At 46.0% G+C, this 18,783-nt stretch overlaps 1 protein-coding gene across 3 annotated transcripts; it reads right to left on the bottom strand.

Moving 5' to 3' along the window:
• Positions 1-4,604: 4,604 nt before the first annotated feature.
• dnajb5.S (DnaJ heat shock protein family (Hsp40) member B5 S homeolog) lies at positions 4,605-16,196 on the bottom strand. Of its 3 annotated transcripts, none has more exons than XM_018238426.2 (4): positions 16,178-16,196; positions 9,001-9,249; positions 7,830-8,431; positions 4,605-5,401 (listed from the first exon to the last, which is right to left on the bottom strand). In XM_018238426.2, exons 2-4 carry the CDS (start codon positions 9,209-9,211, stop codon positions 5,168-5,170), a joined length of 1,047 nt encoding a protein of 348 aa, XP_018093915.1. In that variant the 5' UTR covers positions 9,212-9,249; positions 16,178-16,196; the 3' UTR covers positions 4,605-5,167.
• Between the last annotated feature and the right edge of the window lie 2,587 nt (positions 16,197-18,783).

Raw genomic sequence — 18,783 nt, 5'->3', positions numbered from 1 at the left:
GATACAATTGCAAGATGGAGATAGTTGGACAGAAGGACAAATGATCTCGATGGAGACTGTCGACAAGCTGGAGATAAGGTTAAAATTATTAAAGATGTTCAAGTTTGATGAAGGGCAAGATGGAGACATGGGAAAGATGGTTATTAAGGTAAAATGGAGGCAGAAAGGCCAGATGATGAAGGCAATATGGTAACCACTGAACTTGATGGAGACAGTAGGACAAAAGGTAACAGGTGGGAAAGATGATTAAGACATTGACAGAAGGCCAAGATGGAGAAAGGTGGTCTAGATGGTGACAACTGGGCTAGACAGAAACAGTAGTTGAAGATGGTGAGAGTAGGACAATGCAATATTGTAACAAATTAATTTGATGGAGACAGAAGGACAAGATGCAGACGTAGGGCAAGATGGAAACAGTAGGGCAAGATGGAGACAGTAGGACAAGATGGAGACAGTAGGGCAAGATGTAGACAGTAGGACAAGGTGGAGACAGTGGGACTAGTTGGAGACAGTAGGACACTATAGAGACAGTAGGACAAGATGGAGACAGTAGGGCAAGATGGAGAGAGTAGGGCAAGAGAGAGACAGTAGGGCAATATGGAGACAGTAGGACAAGATGGAGACAGTAGGGCAAGATGGAGACAGTAGGGCAAGATGGAGAGAGTAGGCCAAGATAGAGACAGTAGGGCAAGATGGAGACAGTAGGGTAAGATGGAGACAGTAATTTAAGATAATAAGATGGTCGAGATGGTGCCGGGTGTGTAGATTGTGAGAAGTGGGCAAGATAGTGACAGTTGGGCTGAATGGAGACAGAGGCAAGATGGTAACAATTGAAATTATTAGAAGCAATAGAGAGTTGATACCAGATGGTTAAGATGGTGACGCTTGGTTAAAATATTGCCGTGTGGGAAGGTTGTGAAAGGTGGGCAATATGGAGAAAGTTGGGCAAGACAGGGACAGTTGTCATAGGTGGAGACAAAAGGGAAATATGGTGAATAATGGCAAAGTCAATTTGGTAACAATTGAAATTGATGGAGACAGTAGGGTAAAAGGTAACAGGTGGGCAAGATGGAGAGAGATGGGCAAGACTGGGCTCAATGGAGACAGAAAGTAAAGATGGTGACACTTGGTCAAAATACTGCTGAGTGGGCAGGTTGTGATCAATGGGAAAGATGGAGAAAGTTGGGTAAGACAGGGACAGCTGGTCTGAATGTAGATTAAAGGCAAAGATGGAATTGGTGAAGGCAATATATGGTAACAACAGAACTCGATGGAGACAGTGGGCAGGTACTGGTGCTTTTCAGCAGAAGACTGGGACATCAACATCAAATACAAATAAAGATGGAAAGTGGGAAGGAACTCCAGAGAAAGGGCGGAGCTCTACTGAACACCTGAATAGGTGCAATGAGGGAGGAGCTGAGGAATAGACGGTTAGAAGGAGGGTTATTTCCCCTTATCTGGTGCCAATGTGCAGCTCGTGTTTATTTATATGGGTGAGGCTGTAGGGGCAGAGCCATTGGCCCATGTCTGCTAAACGTTGTACTAGTCCTGCAATTTGCCTACTTACTGTGGCACAATAACTCCCAGCTCCCCAACTATGTGCCAGGAGTCTGTTGTGCCCGTGTTCAGCTGGAGCAATTGCACCGGAATTCTGGGATAAAACTCAGGGAGAAGTCAGCCCCCCCCCCGGTATCATGTGTCGGATAAGAACTCGACCCACTGGAACAGATGAGCGGCTAATCCTGCCTGTGACTCACCCCTCTCTATCTTTGGCTCCGGGCCCCGAGTGACCACTTTATTTCTTTCAATAGCCCTGCGACCCCGGCAATAACGGGCACACGGATTCATCATAAGGGGCCCGGCCCAAATATCTGCCCCCCTTTAACTCATAACAAAGATACTGACACAACGAAGGTGCTAATTGCCCCACCCACAGGGGTAATTCTGGGCCACATCCCAGTCTCTTCCCTAAAATAGGGCAAGAAAATGACCCCTCCATGGGCAATTAGTACTCTGCCTGGTCCCCGTGGATTTTTTTTTTCTCCAAGATACTCAGCACGGGGGGGGGGGGTCTTGTTTGGAATAGAATTTAGATGGGGGGCTCAGTGGCAAAGTGGGGACAGAGGAAAGATCCATGTAACATTGCTAAGACATTGTTAGCTCATTGTCTGCTTTAGCTCTGACATCATCACTCTGATGTCACTTCCCAGAGGGTAAGAGCGACTCATGAGCCAATTGTCTGGACTTAAGTGTAATGGGAAAATCTGTTTCACTCAAACAATGTACTGCCCACAACTCCCTGGTACCATCACCCCCTGCTGCCAACATGACAATGGCACCCCTGGAACTATAGCAGAGTGACACCCCAATGTTTCTATATATGTGTAACCTTGTTATGAGCTAAGGGGGCCCAGTCTGAAGGTCAGTTAGGGGGAGATTTGGGGTGAGTGTTTATTTGTACCCTGGGTACCCCTGGAACTATAGCAGAGTGACACCCCAATGTTTCTATATATCTGTAACCTTGTTATGAGCTAAGGGGGCCCAGTCTGAAGGTCAGTTAGGGGGAGATTTGGGTTGAGTGTTTATTTGTACCCTGGGTACCCCTGGAACTATAGCAGGGTAACACCCCAATGTTTCTATATATCTGTAACCTTGTTATGAGCTAAGGGGGCCCAGTCTGAAGGTCAGTTAGGGGGAGATTTGGGGTGAGTGCTTATTTGTACCCTGGGTACCCCTGGAACTATAGCAGGGTGACACCCCAATGTTTCTATATATCTGTAACCTTGTTATGAGCTAAGGGGGCCCAGTCTGAAGGTCAGTTAGGGGGAGATTTGGGGTGAGTGTTTATTTGTACCCTGGGTACCCCTGGAACTATAGCAGGGTGACACCCCAATGTTTCTATATATCTGTAACCTTGTTATGAGCTAAGGGGCCCAGTCTGAAGGTCAGTTAGGGGGAGATTTGGGGTGAGTGATTATTTGTACCCTGGGTACCCCTAGAACTATAACAGGGTGACTGTTACCCCAATGTTTCTATATATCTGTAACTTTGTTATAAGCTAAGGGGGCCCAGCCAGTTCAGGGAAGATTTGGGAGTGTCTCTGGGACTTGGCACCCAATGGCTGCTCAGTAGCAACAGACTCATTTGAATCAGATTCTAGATGATTATTTATCCAATAGGAAGAAAGAAGATCTGCCACTGAAGGATTTATGAAAGTGGACAATGGATCCTGGAACAAATTTAACCTTTATTTTAAATAAAAATAAGATTGGTTTCTATTGGTTACTGCCCAGTGTTTATAAATGAACCCCATTGAGTTCATCATATACAGGGTAACATTTGGGACAGATCTCTATGGCTGGGGGCAATGAAGCTCCATGTCATCTACACATGCACCAATGGAATTGCAGCAATTGCACCAGCTTTTGAATAAACACATTCATTAAGGGTTGGGGCCAAAGTGCCAATGATCAAGCATTTTAATCAGACATTGCTCCCCTCTTTCATTCAGTCAATAGGAATGCTACATTAATACCAATATATTCTGCATATCACTGAAGGCTCACAGTCTAGTTGCCTGTATCCATACACAACTGGCTTTGGAGTAGGGCCGGGTCAAATAAGGACCATTCCCCCATAGTCAAGGTTTTCATTGGAAGAGCAGTGGATTGGATAGAGCAGGACAAGATGGAGATAGTGGCAGTAGAGCATAATGGTGACAGTAAAACAAAATACCAACAGTAGAGTAAGATGAAGGTAGAAGAGCATGAAGGCAGGAGGAGCCCAACCTGATGCCTTCCAGGTGTTCTTGAGGTACATATTCCGACAACCAAAGCCTTCCGGGACTGCAATTGATAATATTAACAGACTGGCATCTAATTTCCCTGAGAGTTTTATCCCAGGGGGTTATTCAGGAGAAGCCCTTGAGATGCTCCTTTAGAGGGTGCTGATGAGATGCACCTATTATTCCAATGGAGAGTTGTGACAATGCACATTCCAATGTTCCCTTGATTGCAATTTAGCAGAACGATCCAAAACATCTGCCATCAATCCAGATGCCCAGCATTCAATGGTTCTTGGTTCTAGGTGTGCCAAGATCTAGAATGACGTCAACACCAGCCTCAAATCTGACTTTGGAGAGGCCAAAATGGACACATACAAGCTGGAACCCCAGTTTTAGATCCAGGTCTTTGTGGGTATAATGGAAGTCTGATGGAAGTCGCCCAAGAGTTGGTGAGTCAGAACTACTAAGGATAATTCGAGACTGCACTGGGAAGCTCACACTGTGAGGGATCTGACTGACTATCCAAGCCAACAGCCTCTCATAAGTGAGGGTCAATGGAAACAGGAAGGACAGATAGAAGTTTGGGGGTAACTGGAACATTCCCAGGCAACAGGGAGTCCAATTCTCACACAAAGTGCTATTATATATTAGATTGACATTGTGTAGGACCTTGGGAAAGGCAAGTATGAAACAGTTTGTTTACACACAAGCGCCCTCCACTGGCCGGTGCAACACAAACACACACAGAGGTGAGTGAGACACATATATTCCCATATAACACATACAAGCTCAAGCTCTTCCCACAGGAGAACAAGTAAAATCTAGGATCCGTTTTTTCTTTTATTTCGGCTCAGCCGGTAGAAATGGTAAAATTTCCGGCCAAATTTAAATTATATTTACAATTTTTTTTTTCTTTTCAAAAATTCTTACATTTACATAAAGTTTGTGTCACAATTAAAAATCATTAAAAGAGTCAGTTTTGTCAGAGGGACCTGTCCAAATCCTTGAGTTGTAGGCAGTTGTGATGTTGAGAAGTGACCTGTTTGGCTCCGGTAGAGGTAACGTATGGGACACCCCACGAATAAAGTCCCAGAACCGGTGTTTCAAGGGTAACGTTCCAGTTCCAACATCTCAAGACTAAAGTTCCTGTTCTGGTTCTTTCAGAAATCTCATTCCAGTTCCATAGTTTCAGGGTGACGTTTGAGGACAACGTTGTGGTTCCATTGTCCAGGGTGGAGAGGACTTCTGCATAGAGTGAAGGCTGGAGCAGACAGACGGCAGTACAGACAAACCAGAGGTTTCAGCTCCGTGAGTGGAGAGAGTGTCAGCGAGACGACTTGGCACCGGTCAGTATTGCTTTGGCCACAACGACCCCCATAGCCACTAGGAACAGGGAAAGTGCTGTTTGAGGAGTTCCCGGGTGGGCTGAGGTATTCTGTCTGGGAAGCGCACTTGAAACTCTACAATAAGGTCCCCCCTCTGATTGGGCACTTTGGGGAAGGGCAGCCCCTCGCCCCGCAGTCGTTTCACGGCGCCAGGCTTGATGACATCACTACAAGGCAGGGGGATGACGCGCCCGTCGATGGTGGGAATGTTTACGGTGCAGCCGCACAGAGCCTGGGCAGGGAGAGAAGAGACACACGTTATTGGACACGGCACTGGATGTTTTATTAATGGAGCCAACATCTCCACAGTGCTGTCTCTTTAAACCCCCCCATCCATTATATTCTATACACACATTATATATACTACCAATAACCTTTATAAAGGAGCCTGTGTATCCCTGACCCACTTATCTGACATGAGCCTGATTTATGGGTTTGTTTAACCCCCAGGGGAACAGCTGCTGTTCCAGCCATTTGTGGAATTCACCAAGGAATCCAGTGTGTCCTTTATTCTCTTTATTTTCTTTATCCAGGAAAAACATCATTTCCAGCAAAGTGATCCAGTACCCCTTATACAGACCCTCAGCAAAGTCCAGTACCCCTTATACAGACCCTCAGCAAAGTCCAGTACCCCTTATACAGACCCTCAGCATCACCGTCCCTTACAGACTGGCAGGAGGGCTGTTACATCTCCCTGATGCAGCTAAACTGGCAGATAATTAGATGTATATTTCTGTATATACAGGATAGTGATGCACATTTATGTAATATGGGGGGCCCAGCTTCCCTGCACTACCAGGGGCCCCTCTCCAATAAGCCCAGTCTTGGGGGGTGGGGTGCGAGAAGGTTAAAGGGTTAAAGTGGCACGGGGCCAGTACAGACAGAGGACACCTTGTCATTAGTGCCTGACACTCAGGGGAACTGACAGTTGCAGAAAATCTATTCCTGGAAAGGAACCAAAGAGCTAAATATGGCAAGAAAGCCTGGTGCCCATCACCCACTCCCTGGCACACAGCGGCCATCACCTTTTACAGCACAACTCCCTCCTCCTTTGTTCAGTCTCATATTAAGGGCTGGTGGGGGATTAAAGGGAGGTAAAGGGCAGCATTGTTGGCTTAAGTACAGATGCTACATTTACTGACAGAGATGCAACTACAAAACCCAGAATTCTTAGCAAGACTGGTCTGGCATAGCTGCCCATTTCCCACAGGGGGAGGTACATATGGGAGCCAAATAGCACCGGGGGGGGGGGGGATACAGGGGGGGCAGCTGAGGCCACTAGACTGTGCCTGATCAAGTTGGTATATATTGGTCTTGCAACTCCCAGCACATCCCCCAACTCCCAGTACCTGTAAGACTTTAGCACTTCTGGACTCTGGGCAGGACTCCCACTGGTCACAGACACAAGAACCTCCCGGATCTCATTACTGGAATCTCTTGCTGTGCTAGCCAAAGCCAAAGCCCAAGCCCAAGCCCAAGCCCAAGAAGCCCATAAGGTCCCATTATGAGATGCAGCAGAGTCCCTACAGCTGAACAAGTCAATATCCCACAATATTCAATATCTGCTGTAACGGTCCCACTTATTGTTCAGGACAACGAGCAATTAAGTCTATTTACCCAGGAGCCTTCACTGTCCCACAAATGCTCTGCAACAATAGTCTCACCCTCTTACACACCGAAGCATAAAGCAGGCGCCATCACTGTGGTCTTCTCTCCAAACTTCTATATAATGATACTCATCAACAGACACCTCCGCTGCAGCTTCACTTACCCTTTAACCCTGAATCTAGAATATCAGCTCAGGCTGCTGGGATATGTAGTTCCCTATAACTAAAGGGCTGTGATACAAAACCCTTGTGAAATTTCCCCCCAATAGCCTCCATTCCCCCTGCAGTGACGTCTCCTTGCACAAAAGGCAAAACTGTAGCTTTAAATGCAGGAAGGGCCGGTGTCCCAGTTTATCTGCGCGAGGGAGAGGTGGGCCACAAGCACAGAATCCCCAGCAACTCCTGGTAAAAATACACCTTCCTTTTAATAGCTCAGATAGACATTCTCTGTGGAGCAGGAGGGAGAGGAAAGGTCACGGGGAGGGAGAGGGGCCGGATGTATCCAGAGCAGCTTCTGTTTTCTCCTCTGTGGCCCTTAAATGGCTCCACACAAGGAAGACTTTGGGTGCAGTGACCCCGACTGTTTCCCCCCAATCTTCATTTCACTCCTCCTGTAGGTGCCCCGTTGGGGAATTATTATTATATTAATAGGGATCAGGATTTTATAGTTTTGTGTCTAATCCTATAGGTGTAAAAGCCTCATTAACAAAACAAGTAAAACACTGAATAAACAAAAAAGTGTATTTCATACAACTTGAAAAGTTTATAACTCACACTTGTGTTATTTTACTAGTTTTATCCTAATGAATGAGGCAATGACACATAAGAGCCAGGGCTGGGAGTTGTAGTCTCACCACCACTTGTATCATTGCCCTTGGACAATGGACAACTCGTCTGTGCCAATAGAAACAACACAGGTGGGCCACACAGCTGACAGTTGGGGTTACACAGCCTGTTTGGTTCCACTAAGCATGCTGGGAAATGGTTAAACTGAGCTCAGTCATGTGACCTTACAATAGTAACGTGGGAGATCTGAGCAACAGGGGCACTGACCTCTTTCAGAGTGATCTTGGCCGAGTACACGATGTTGGAGCCGTCCCGCTTGAAGAGCCCGTGAGGCTTGTCCTTGAGTAGGAACACAATGTCTGCTGGGATGTTTTCAGAAGTGGCGTCTCCCTCCTTGGGGAAGGTGATCTTAGTCCCCTCTTTCCAGCCCTTCTTGATGACCACATTAAGGATCTTGTCCTCAGTTCTCACCGTTCGCCCGTCCGGGTTCAACCGCCGCCTCGTAATCTTCATGCGCTTAGTGCAGCCCTGGTAGATCTCCTCCAAGGACACTTTCAGCTCGTGCACCACGGGGGGGTCCTGCACTTTACGCCGGGAGTGCAGCTGATCCTGGTGCCGCTTGTGAAACCCATTGACACCACCAAAACCAAAGCGGCCGAATCCCCCAAACACATCGTCCTCATCTTCATGGATATCCATGGCTTCGTGGTCAAACCCGTTAGACATCCGGGAACGGCTGGAACCAAAGAAGATATCGAAGGGATTGGATCCGCCAAAGAAGGACGCGAATGTGGCGTGAGGGTCACCATGGAAAGTGTAGTGGAAAGTGCTGCCGGTATTACCAGAAGATCCGCCTCCTGTCTTTAGCCCTATAGGGAAAACAAGATGGAGAATTACAGATGTGTATTTCTTTACCCTCCCGGGTTGAAGGAGTTTAAAGGGATGTATGTGAATATATAATGGACATCCTAAAATAGAGACGATCTAATAATTGTCTTTAATACCTGGAACGCTGCCTGGTGCCTGATCCTGACATCAGGGATAAATTTGGATCCATTTCCTAGAATAAAGTGCAGGCCAGTGGATCCTGTGAGTGAGCCATGGGGTATTTCTCTATAATCTGCGCTGACAGATATGGGACAGGGCACAGACTTGGCTGAGCTGCTCCCCCAGTATAAACCGTTCGGTACAAATAAGTCCTTGGTGATCCAGTTTAGCAGCGGCTGCCAGTTATTAATAACTAAGTGTCAGACTGTTAACTACAAGGGCCACTTCAAATATACAGAGAAGGAATGTTCTGGCTATAAGGGTATAGTTTATTGTGTGCCCAGAACATTCTCATCTATGGGAAACAATATGGCTGCCCTTCCCATATGTTCTATAAACACTAATATAAAGTGTACAGTCTGTCTGGGCACATACAGAGCCATGTTCTCACCTTCCTCCCCATACTGGTCGTACACAGCCCTTTTCTTGGGGTCACTCAGAACATCATAGGCCTCGGCAATCTCCTTAAACTTATCCTCCGCGTTGGCATCTTTGTTCTTATCTGGGTGGTATTTCAGCGCCATCTTGCGATACGCCTTCTTGATCTCATCCTCATTGGCGCCAGAGGCGAGTCCCAAGATCTTGTAGTAATCCTTCCCCATGTCCAACGTGTGGGGTTTCTGGTCTAGAATCCTTGTCCCTGGGGTAAGAAGAACATTTTCAGTCAGTTCCCCTGTTCCAGATCAGCCGTGACTGCCAGCAATGAACACCTTCACAATAGGAGGACATTAATATCCCACCGACTGGACAACATACAACTGTTAACTAAGGTCAGTCAAGGCCATGGAAGCCCAGGTCCCCCCAATAATAAAGGCAGCACTACATGAATAGTTCTGTTTCTGTCACTGTAAAGGAGTAGTAGTTGCCTGGGCATGCATGGCCAACCACAGGTTAACAGAAGATGCACTAAGGATGTGATTAGGGAGCGAGTGGAGGCCACATTTGTTTTATTTGAGTCAGCACCTTGCCCTGCGCCTCAGATACCCAATAATGACTGGGAAGGTAAGTGCTCTCCAGGGAGAATTTAGAATTATCGAGTCAACACAACCTACACAATCCATCTAACAAGAGCATCCTAGTGTGTGTGGCTCGTGGTGTGAGGTTCTATGATTGGTAAAAGGCTCCTAGTTCTTACAGAGCCAGATAGTCTCTCTAGAGGCCACCCAGTCTCACATTCAGTCGCAGGTCCTTGGCTTGTGGTGGTTGTAACACAAGCAGTAAATTGAGTAAAGGGAATCCTTGGGTTGAGTAAAGGTGGGGAATCCTTGGGTTGAGTAAAGGTGGGGAATTCTTGGGTTGAGTAAAGGTGGGGAATTCTTGGGGTGAGTAAAGTTGGGGAATTCTTGGGTTGAGCAAAGTTGGGGAATTATAGGGATGAGTAAAGGTGGGGAATCCTTGGGTAGAGTAAAGGTGGGGAATCCTAGGGTAGAGTAAAGGTGGGGAATCCTTGGGTTGAGTAAAGGTGGGGTTTATTCTTGGGTTGAGTAAAGGTGGGGAATCCTTGGGGTGAGTAAAGTTGGGGAATTCTTGGGTTCAGCAAAGTTGGGGAATTATAGGGATGAGTAAAGGTGGGGAATCCTTGGGTAGAGTAAAGGTGGGGAATCCTTGGGTAGAGTAAAGGTGGGGAATCCTAGGGTAGAGTAAAGGTGGGGAATCCTAGGGTAGAGTAAAGGTGGGGAATCCTAGGGTTGAGTAAAGGTGGGGAATCCTTGGGTTGAGTAAAGTTGGGGAATTATAGGGTAGAGTAAAGTTACAACTGGTTAGTTAGACGTGCTCCTTACACTATATTTGTCTACTTGCCTTTTACACAGCGACATTTTACTCACAGAACATCACAAACAGCACATGCACAACTGAATTCCCCCTCTCAATATACCTACCCCCAAAATGTGCAGAGAGTATCCCTAAGCTGATACCAACTCTGAAAAATGTGGTCCTGCGCTTTTCTGCATTGCCGTCGCCAATAGACTTGATAAAGGACTCGTTGCCGACTTTTTGACGTTTTTCACACTTAAACATGACGTTGAGGCCTGTGGGTTCCGCCGGTCCCCCCTACAGAACCGAGTCTCAGGCTTCCTTTTAAGTGGACATCTAATGAGAAAGACAGCGGCTCAGGCTGAGAAGGAGTCGCGCAGGTTTTTGGAACGACACCAGAGGTGGGGAGGTATGAAAATGTCGAAAATGACCAATAACGAAAAGATGACAACAACTCGAAAGAATATTCCCGTGATGACTGAATGGAGCATCTTTAGGTTCATGAATTAAGATGACTTCCCCATTAACTAGAAGAGTCTGGGTGATTGGTTGGAGGAAGATTAACATGAGACAATAATAATTAAAGGGCTCAGAGGTCTTACGATAAAAGGGCGACTCTTTAGGCAACGTCTGAAAGTGGGGAAAGCAATGAATGGAAAATGGATGAACAGTGACGAATGGAAAGAAACAACATACTGACAGTTTGAGAGACTTCTTTACAATTGAGATACTTATTACCTGTACTTATTTATTAGACTACAACTCCCAGCATCCCCTGACAGCCACAGGACCCTGGGAAATGCTGTATCTAGAGCTGGAAAGTATCCGGATCCCAGTCCCACACGGAAGTGACCAACATGCCTTTGGGAGAACTAAATATAGATCTGAGTCTCATTATCCTGCCCGGAGCACAGGGGGAATGCAGGGGGCAAGTGCCAGCCTTGTGGCCAACACAAATTATTAAAGGAGAAGGAAAGGCTTGGTGCACTTGGGGATGCCAAATGTTAGGCACCACAAGTGATTGTATCTAATTACCTTAAACCCCGGGCCGGTGCTCCTATGGGCAGAAAACTGCACCGGCCCGGAGTTAGTGAGCCAGTCTCTGATTACTCTTCTCAACGGCATTGGAACAGGCCGAATACAGCTGTGGAGTTTGCCCTGAAGAGCTTATACTCTAATATTTGTGTTAATTTTTATTGACATGCCCAGCTCAGCTCCCCCAGCCTTTTCCATGGTACAATCTGCAGAGCACAACGGGCAGTCAGGAGGGCAGGCCCACTATGCACAGCCTGGGGGATTCTCGATGGAAAGTGCAAGCTCAGCAGATGAGTTTATTGTTCTGGGGGAGACGCCAGACAAGGGATCGGATTCTGCTCAGCACTGGGGTTTTTTTTGAAGAGGTTAAACGAAAAAGGTGCAAATTGCAGGCTATAGGTCAGGGTGTCAGTGTAACTGAGAGCCGCCATGTGCAAGGTGTTAATGGGTCGGTGTCACGCACGGATGCCCCTATTCCTGCTGCTCAGCAAACCCGTGAGAGAGGCCCGTGTGCACTACTTAGAGGCTACGAAACCCCCACTAACATGGGGAGGCCAAACACAGACTGTGCAGTTGGGGCCCCAGTTCTACAATACCAAATGCTGTGCCACTGCTCTGATTGGCTGACTGACTCATGACATCATTGGCTTTGCAACATGCCAACAGTTTGAGTGGCTCCTGCAGAGAACACAACTGCCACTGGGCTTTGCATTGCCTCCCCCCATGGACTCTATGAATGGCGGTAGTTAAAGAGTCAAACACTTAGAGGCAGATTTACTAGGGTTTAAATGGTAAGTTTGCAATTTTCTAATTTTGTTTTGGGCCAAAACGCACTATTTCGAATTTAAAACCGCCAACTCAAATTTGAATTCAAATCTGAGATTTATCGCACCTCGACCCTGGAAACAGTTCTAATTTGATACTTTGCCGAGTTCATGTAGAAGTCAATGGCAGGGGTCCGTTGATCTATTTGAAGATGTCAATAGCCTTCCTGACGTTTTTCGGAAGAAAACTGGATTCGAATTTTCGGGTTGTTCCTATTCGATCGGATGTTAAGACGTTTGAGTTTTTGCATAAATAACCTTCCATTCAAATTGTGAATACATTCGAATTCGAAATTCGACCTTTGATAAATAAGCCGTTTAATAGCTGCTGATACATTAGGGGCAATATATACATATGCAGATTGATGAGCATGGGGGGGGGGGTAGCGCAGGGGCCTCAATATAAAGGAAAGTCATATGGGGGGGCCCATGTGATGCCAAAGACGAGTCTTTTTGTGTGTCAGTCCCTGTGTGTCATTGTATTGGGAACTTTCTGTACCAGAGCCAAGTGTGTGGGAGGCAAAATAGAAGTGAACTGAGTCACCAGAGAATCCTCCCCCTGTCATTTCATTACCTTCTTCTTTTCCCCCCCCCCCAATTCCCTTTTCATCAAGTCTGGCAGCAGTTTACTGAAGAGCCGAACTCTCTGTTGATAAATAAAATGGAGCGCAACCCTTTGGCCACCTAATGGCATCAAGGATATGTGTCACGGTGTCAGTCTGGTAACTCACACACGGTGGTGCTGACACATTAAACAGCAATTAGGGTTCATCCTTTGTCTAAAGACAGATAAACAGAATGGGGCTCATTTAATATGCTCAGCTGGATTCCAATCCCTGGCCTCACTCACAGTCCAACCCAATGAGCTCAGAGATTCCAGGCGCGCATGTGTCAGCCAGCTGGGAGCCCTCCTGCCCTATGTACATTGTGTGGCTGCCGCTCCAGCTGCTCCGGAGAGATCTCTATTTATATCATTGCAGGGAATACGGGGGGTGGAAAAAGGAAACGTCTTTTGTTACCCCCCGAGCTCATCACATTGGCACTTTATGGTTCATTGGAGGATTTATATGTCCAATAACGGATATAATTAGGCCCATGAATCAACCTGCGGCAACAAACAGGCCACTGAGAGATTCCATAACGGAGGGAGAAGGTAAAGCAGAAATGTTCTCCCAATTATTTCTCCTGTGCCAGGATTGTGGCCCTAAAGCAGCTCAGCCTTGAGTCACAGGCTGGGAAGCCTAAATATGGGGTGTGTATGCGGCACCCCTCTATGTACTTTGTCTGTATCAGGGTTACATAGCAGCACCCAATCAGCAGTAAGCTTTTATTGGAAAACTCCAGTTAAACTGCTGGAAGCAGACATCTGATTGGACAGGAGGGTAAAGCTGATGAATGTAAAAACATCTCTTGTAGATCTTGACTCTGTTGTTGGTTCGTAGGACCAACTGCAATTGTGTCCGGATTACTCCCAGCTGCAAGGTGAACTTGGCCTTTAATTGTTCCAAATACCTAAAATAAGTCAATTTTCTGACCGTCTGATTGGGTAGAGTTGGCTGGAAGAGGACAGCTATTGGCAGCCAATGGTGCGACACACACAGTGTATATAGTAAGTGATTGGCCAATGTGCCAGTCTGCCCCGCCCCTCCGTTAGACATGAACCCAAGGGCCCCAGCACCAGGGACTTGTTAATGGTAAATAAAATCTATTCCATGTTTAGCTGCAATTCTACATGGAACCACCAACCGTCTTCACTATAGAACCCTTGGCTCTTATATTCGCAACGTGATCGGAACAGCACTCGCTTTCAAACGGGAAATTAACTCATAACGTAATGCTTTCAGGAGCCGTCTGAGCAGTGCTGCAGTTGGTCTTTTTTTTTTGCTGGTTCTTTGGTTTTCCAAGTAGAAATCCATAATTGTTTCGTTAGCATTGGTCTTAACCTATTACTGCATTCTCTAAACTGCAGTGTCCCAAGGCAATCTGCCCATGTTTCGCTCTGATTGGACAAACTGCAATTAAAGTTCTAAATTAAACTCTGTCGCATGTAGGCTTGCAGGACATGTTTGCTGGTATGTTAACCCCGTGGGTGATCCAAATAGAGAGTCTGGCCCCCTGTATACAGCCCATGCCCCAGCAATCTGTGAGCCATTTACATAATGGGCAGAACTGACAGTTACAACAATGGCAGCTGGAGATCTGCAGTAACACAGACGGTTCCGGAGAGGGAATCTCATTAGCATGAACACTCACACAGCCAATTCATCTATACGGTTAATGAGTTGCTCATTAGCTAAACGAGCCCAGTTGTACTGCTGAGTATCCCGAAGTTAAGGGATTAATGAGTATTAAGAACAGAAACCATTCCCCGTCCCTTCCCACTCCATTGATTGTCTGTTCTGCTGCTCCCGGACATCACTAAGGAAAGGAATTCCACAGAGTCGGAATTCTCAGCACTTGCCTTGCTGGGTCCAACCCCTCCCTGACATTCCAGGGGAGCTTTTTCTTCCCATTAAACATTCCCTGGGCAGTCAATGGATTGTGCCACCTCTCCCCGGCTTCCTGCGCTTGGTACGTCCCTGGTTCTTCTATCAATGAATGAGACTTCAGGACTGAACTCCACTGTGAGGACAATGAGGTGGCAGTTGCACCCGGCACTGGGACGTGACACACGGAAATGCCCAATTCTCAATAAATCTGTCATGTGAATTAAATCTCAATCTGTCGCCCTAAATTGCTGCTAATGGGAATAATAACACCCAGGCATGGGGGGGAATTGTAGTTCAACATCATGAGAAGAAGAGCAATAGTGACTCATTAGTCAAGTCTGTGGGTTCTCGGGTCTAATTTTCAAAATCAGCTACAAAACTAGCCCAAAACTAGCACAATATGTGCGCTGAAAAAAAAAAAACTTAAATAAAATATATGTGAAAATACACCTTTTTTCACATTTTCACTGATTTGCAATTTTTTCCATGAAGTAAAACAGGAAAGATTCGGCCGTCACCAGGGGGGTAACTACAGAGGGGGCCCAGGAGGTATAGGGGCCACATAAGCCCCAAATACATATACAATCCAAATAAATATTGGTAAAACAGCTCAACCTATAGACATTTTGGTAGCCAGCAGATTTTTGCCCCAAAATTGTCTGAAACTGAATAAAGTGAGTGTAAAATGTGAGAATGCTGAAGAGCGACGGGAGACTGGGGTACAGAGCCCAAAATCTGGTAACTCCCGACTTCTACACAAGTCAGTCCCACTGCATGCTGGGTATTGTAGTCTTACATTCAACTTGGCAAATTGATAAACAAAATCGACATTACCCAACATGCATTGGAAGACACAGGCTGGACACATTAGGGCAAGAAATAACTTTGGCTGGTTTCTAACGTACAAACCAAAAAGTAGCCCAAATCTGTACCTTGGCTAATTTGTACTTTCCAAACCCGCCTGGGCTTTAAACTAGTAGCCCAATTTGTCTGCAAAACCACCAACCCAGCACCCCTGGTGGGAGAGAGATTTACATAGCCCCGCCCCTCAGTCTGTAGAATCTATAGATACAAGTCACTGCCCCTCACACATCTCTGGGACATTCAGTTCAAGCTCAAGAATAAAGCAGAAAGCGTGGCCCTAAGTCCGTGGGGCCCCAGCACAGAAACTCCTCCCAGTTGTGTCCAGCGGCGAGTGAAGGAGACAAATGTGAGACAGTAACACAGGGGACACAAGGACAATTAGTAACGAGACGAGTTTGCCACTGACAGGAATGCTGGGTATTGATATGCAAATGAGCCGGCAATGAAACACACAGACTCACGCATGCGCACACCGCTACTCTCTTACCCGTCTGCCGCTCGGCTCCTTCCTCAGCACCAAACTGAATCGTTCTACTCAGTGACAGCCGGCAACTAGCAACCCCGTGACGTCACCTTAAACACGCCCAACTCCATTACTCACCAGAGAGTCACCTTTCCTTTTCTCCGATTGGCCGATAGGGCGCCGCGTCCACCAATCGCTTCATGCTCGCTACTCACTCGCCCCTACCGTGTACGTGGGCGGGATTCCGTCAGTTTTATTCACAAAGCTCTTGGGTGTCAGCGACTAGTGGCGCGTGATTGGTCGAGAGCGCGCTCTGCTCTCATTGGCTCCTGCTGTGCTGCTGCTGATTGGCGACAGTATGTATGGAATGCGAGGCCTCCTGCCGGAACCTTCTGGTACGCACAAGGAAGATGATGTCACCGGATAGCGGTTCTGACTTGGGCACAGGGCCCTTCTACTTCCTGTGAGACTCAGTGGTCTTTACTGTCTGTACTGACTGGTGACTGACTCTCATGTCTCTACCGTCCCCTCACCCGCTTGTCTCCTCTGTTTCTTCTCACATTTCTATTCACTTGTCACTACAACTCCCAGCAGCCTCTTCTGCCTCCTGTCCCTTGTGTTTGACTCTGAGTATCACTCATGTATTATATGGGATAATGTATCCCCTACTGTAAATGATAAGGATATTAGAAGTCACTGAGGGGTTGTTCTGTGACCATATAAAGGCACAAGGCTGCAGGCTGAGTTATACAGGGAACTCTGAGTATCACTCATGTATTATAAGGGATAATGTACCCCCTACTGTAAATGATAAGGATATTAGAAGTCACTGAGGGGTTGTTCTGTGACCATATAAAGACACAAGGCTGCAGGCTGAGTTATACAGGGAACTCTGAGTATCACTCATGTATTATAAGGGATAATGTACCCCCTACTGTAAATGATAAGGATATTAGAAGTCACTGAGGGGTTGTTCTGTGACCATATAAAGGCACAAGGCTGCAGGCTGAGTTATACAGGGAACTCTGAGTATCACTCATGTATTATAAGGGATAATGTACCCCCTACTGTAAATGATAAGGATATTAGAAGTCACTGAGGGGTTGTTCTGTGACCATATAAAGGCACAAGGCTGCAGGCTGAGTTATACAGGGAACTCTGAGTATCACTCATGTATTATAAGGGATAATGTACCCCCTACTGTAAATGATAAGGATATTAGAAGTCACTGAGGGGTTGTTCTGTGACCATATAAAGACACAAGGCTGCAGGCTGAGTTATACAGGGAACTCTGAGTATCATTCATGTATTATAAGGGATAATGTACCCCCTACTGTAAATGATAAGGATATTAGAAGTCACTGAGGGGTTGTTCTGTGTCCATATAAAGGCACAAGGCTGCAGGCTGAGTTATACAGGGAATTCTGAGTATCACTCATGTATTATAAGGGATAATGTACCCCCTACTGTAAATGATAAGGATATTAGAACTAGTCACTGAGGGGTTGTTCTGTGACCATATAAAGACACAAGGCTGCAGGCTGAGTTATACAGGGAATTCTGAGTATCACTCATGTATTATAAGGGATAATGTACCCCCTACTGTAAATGATAAGGATATTAGAAGTCACTGAGGGGTTGTTCTGTGACCATATAAAGGCGCAAGGCTGCAGGCTGAGTTATACAGGGAACTCTGAGTATCACTCATGTATTATAAGGGATAATGTACCCCCTACTGTAAATGATAAGGATATTAGAAGTCACTGAGGGGTTGTTCTGTGACCATATAAAGACACAAGGCTGCAGGCTGAGTTATACAGGGAACTCTGAGTATCACTCATGTATTATAAGGGATAATGTACCCCCTACTGTAAATGATAAGGATATTAGAAGTCACTGAGGGGTTGTTCTGTGACCATATAAAGACACAAGGCTGCAGGCTGAGTTATACAGGGAACTCTGAGTATCACTCATGTATTATAAGGGATAATGTACCCCCTACTGTAAATGATAAGGATATCAGAAGTCACTCAGGGGTTGTTCTGTGACCATATAAAGGCACAAGGCTGCAGGCTGAGTTATACAGGGAACTCTGAGTATCACTCATGTATTATAAGGGATAATGTACCCCCTACTGTAAATGATAAGGATATTAGAAGTCACTGAGGGGTTGTTCTGTGACCATATAAAGGCACAAGGCTGCAGGCTGAGTTATACAGAGAACTCTGAGTATCACTCATGTATTATAAGGGATAATGTACCCCCTACTGTAAATGATAAGGATATTAGAAGTCACTGAGGGGTTGTTCTGTGACCATATAAAGGCACAAGGCTGCAGGCTGAGTTATACAGGGAACTCTGAGTATCACTCATGTATTATAAGGGATAATGTACCCCCTACTGTAAATGATAAGGATATTAGAAGTCACTGAGGGGTTGTTCTGTGACCATATAAAGGCACAAGGCTGCAGGCTGAGTTATACAGGGAACTCTGTATATACAAGGCTTTCAGGTGACTAAAACACTTCTTATATTTAAGAAATGTTCCCTTATAATGAATATTGTAATTCATTTTATGACAAGGGACAGATAACTGATGAAATTAATATGCCCTATATAACATGATATATTTTATAGATTAAATATAATTATAGATATAAATATATTTTGCCAGAAAGGGAAATACTGAGTTATTTGTTTAGGTGTCGGGAGACTCATCTCAGTACAGACGGGGGGGGGGGCAA

Source organism: Xenopus laevis, chromosome 1S (genome assembly GCF_017654675.1).
Source record: "Xenopus laevis strain J_2021 chromosome 1S, Xenopus_laevis_v10.1, whole genome shotgun sequence".
NCBI classification, from domain to species: domain Eukaryota; kingdom Metazoa; phylum Chordata; class Amphibia; order Anura; family Pipidae; genus Xenopus; species Xenopus laevis.
Note: the sequence above shows the minus strand (reverse complement) of the source record. Positions and strands in the feature narration are given on the sequence as shown.

Bases quoted from the DNA above. Each gene is read 5' to 3' on its own strand.
- dnajb5.S (XM_018238419.2), bottom strand. From the start codon at position 10,628: ATGTTTAAGTGTGAAAAACGTCAAAAAGTCGGCAACGAGTCCTTTATC. The intron at 9,250-10,489 runs GTAGGTATATTG...TTCTTACCCCAG, and splicing joins ACTCTCTGCACATTTTGGGG to GGACAAGGATTCTAGACCAG. The intron at 8,432-9,000 runs GTGAGAACATGG...TTTTCCCTATAG, and splicing joins CGACCAGTATGGGGAGGAAG to GGCTAAAGACAGGAGGCGGA.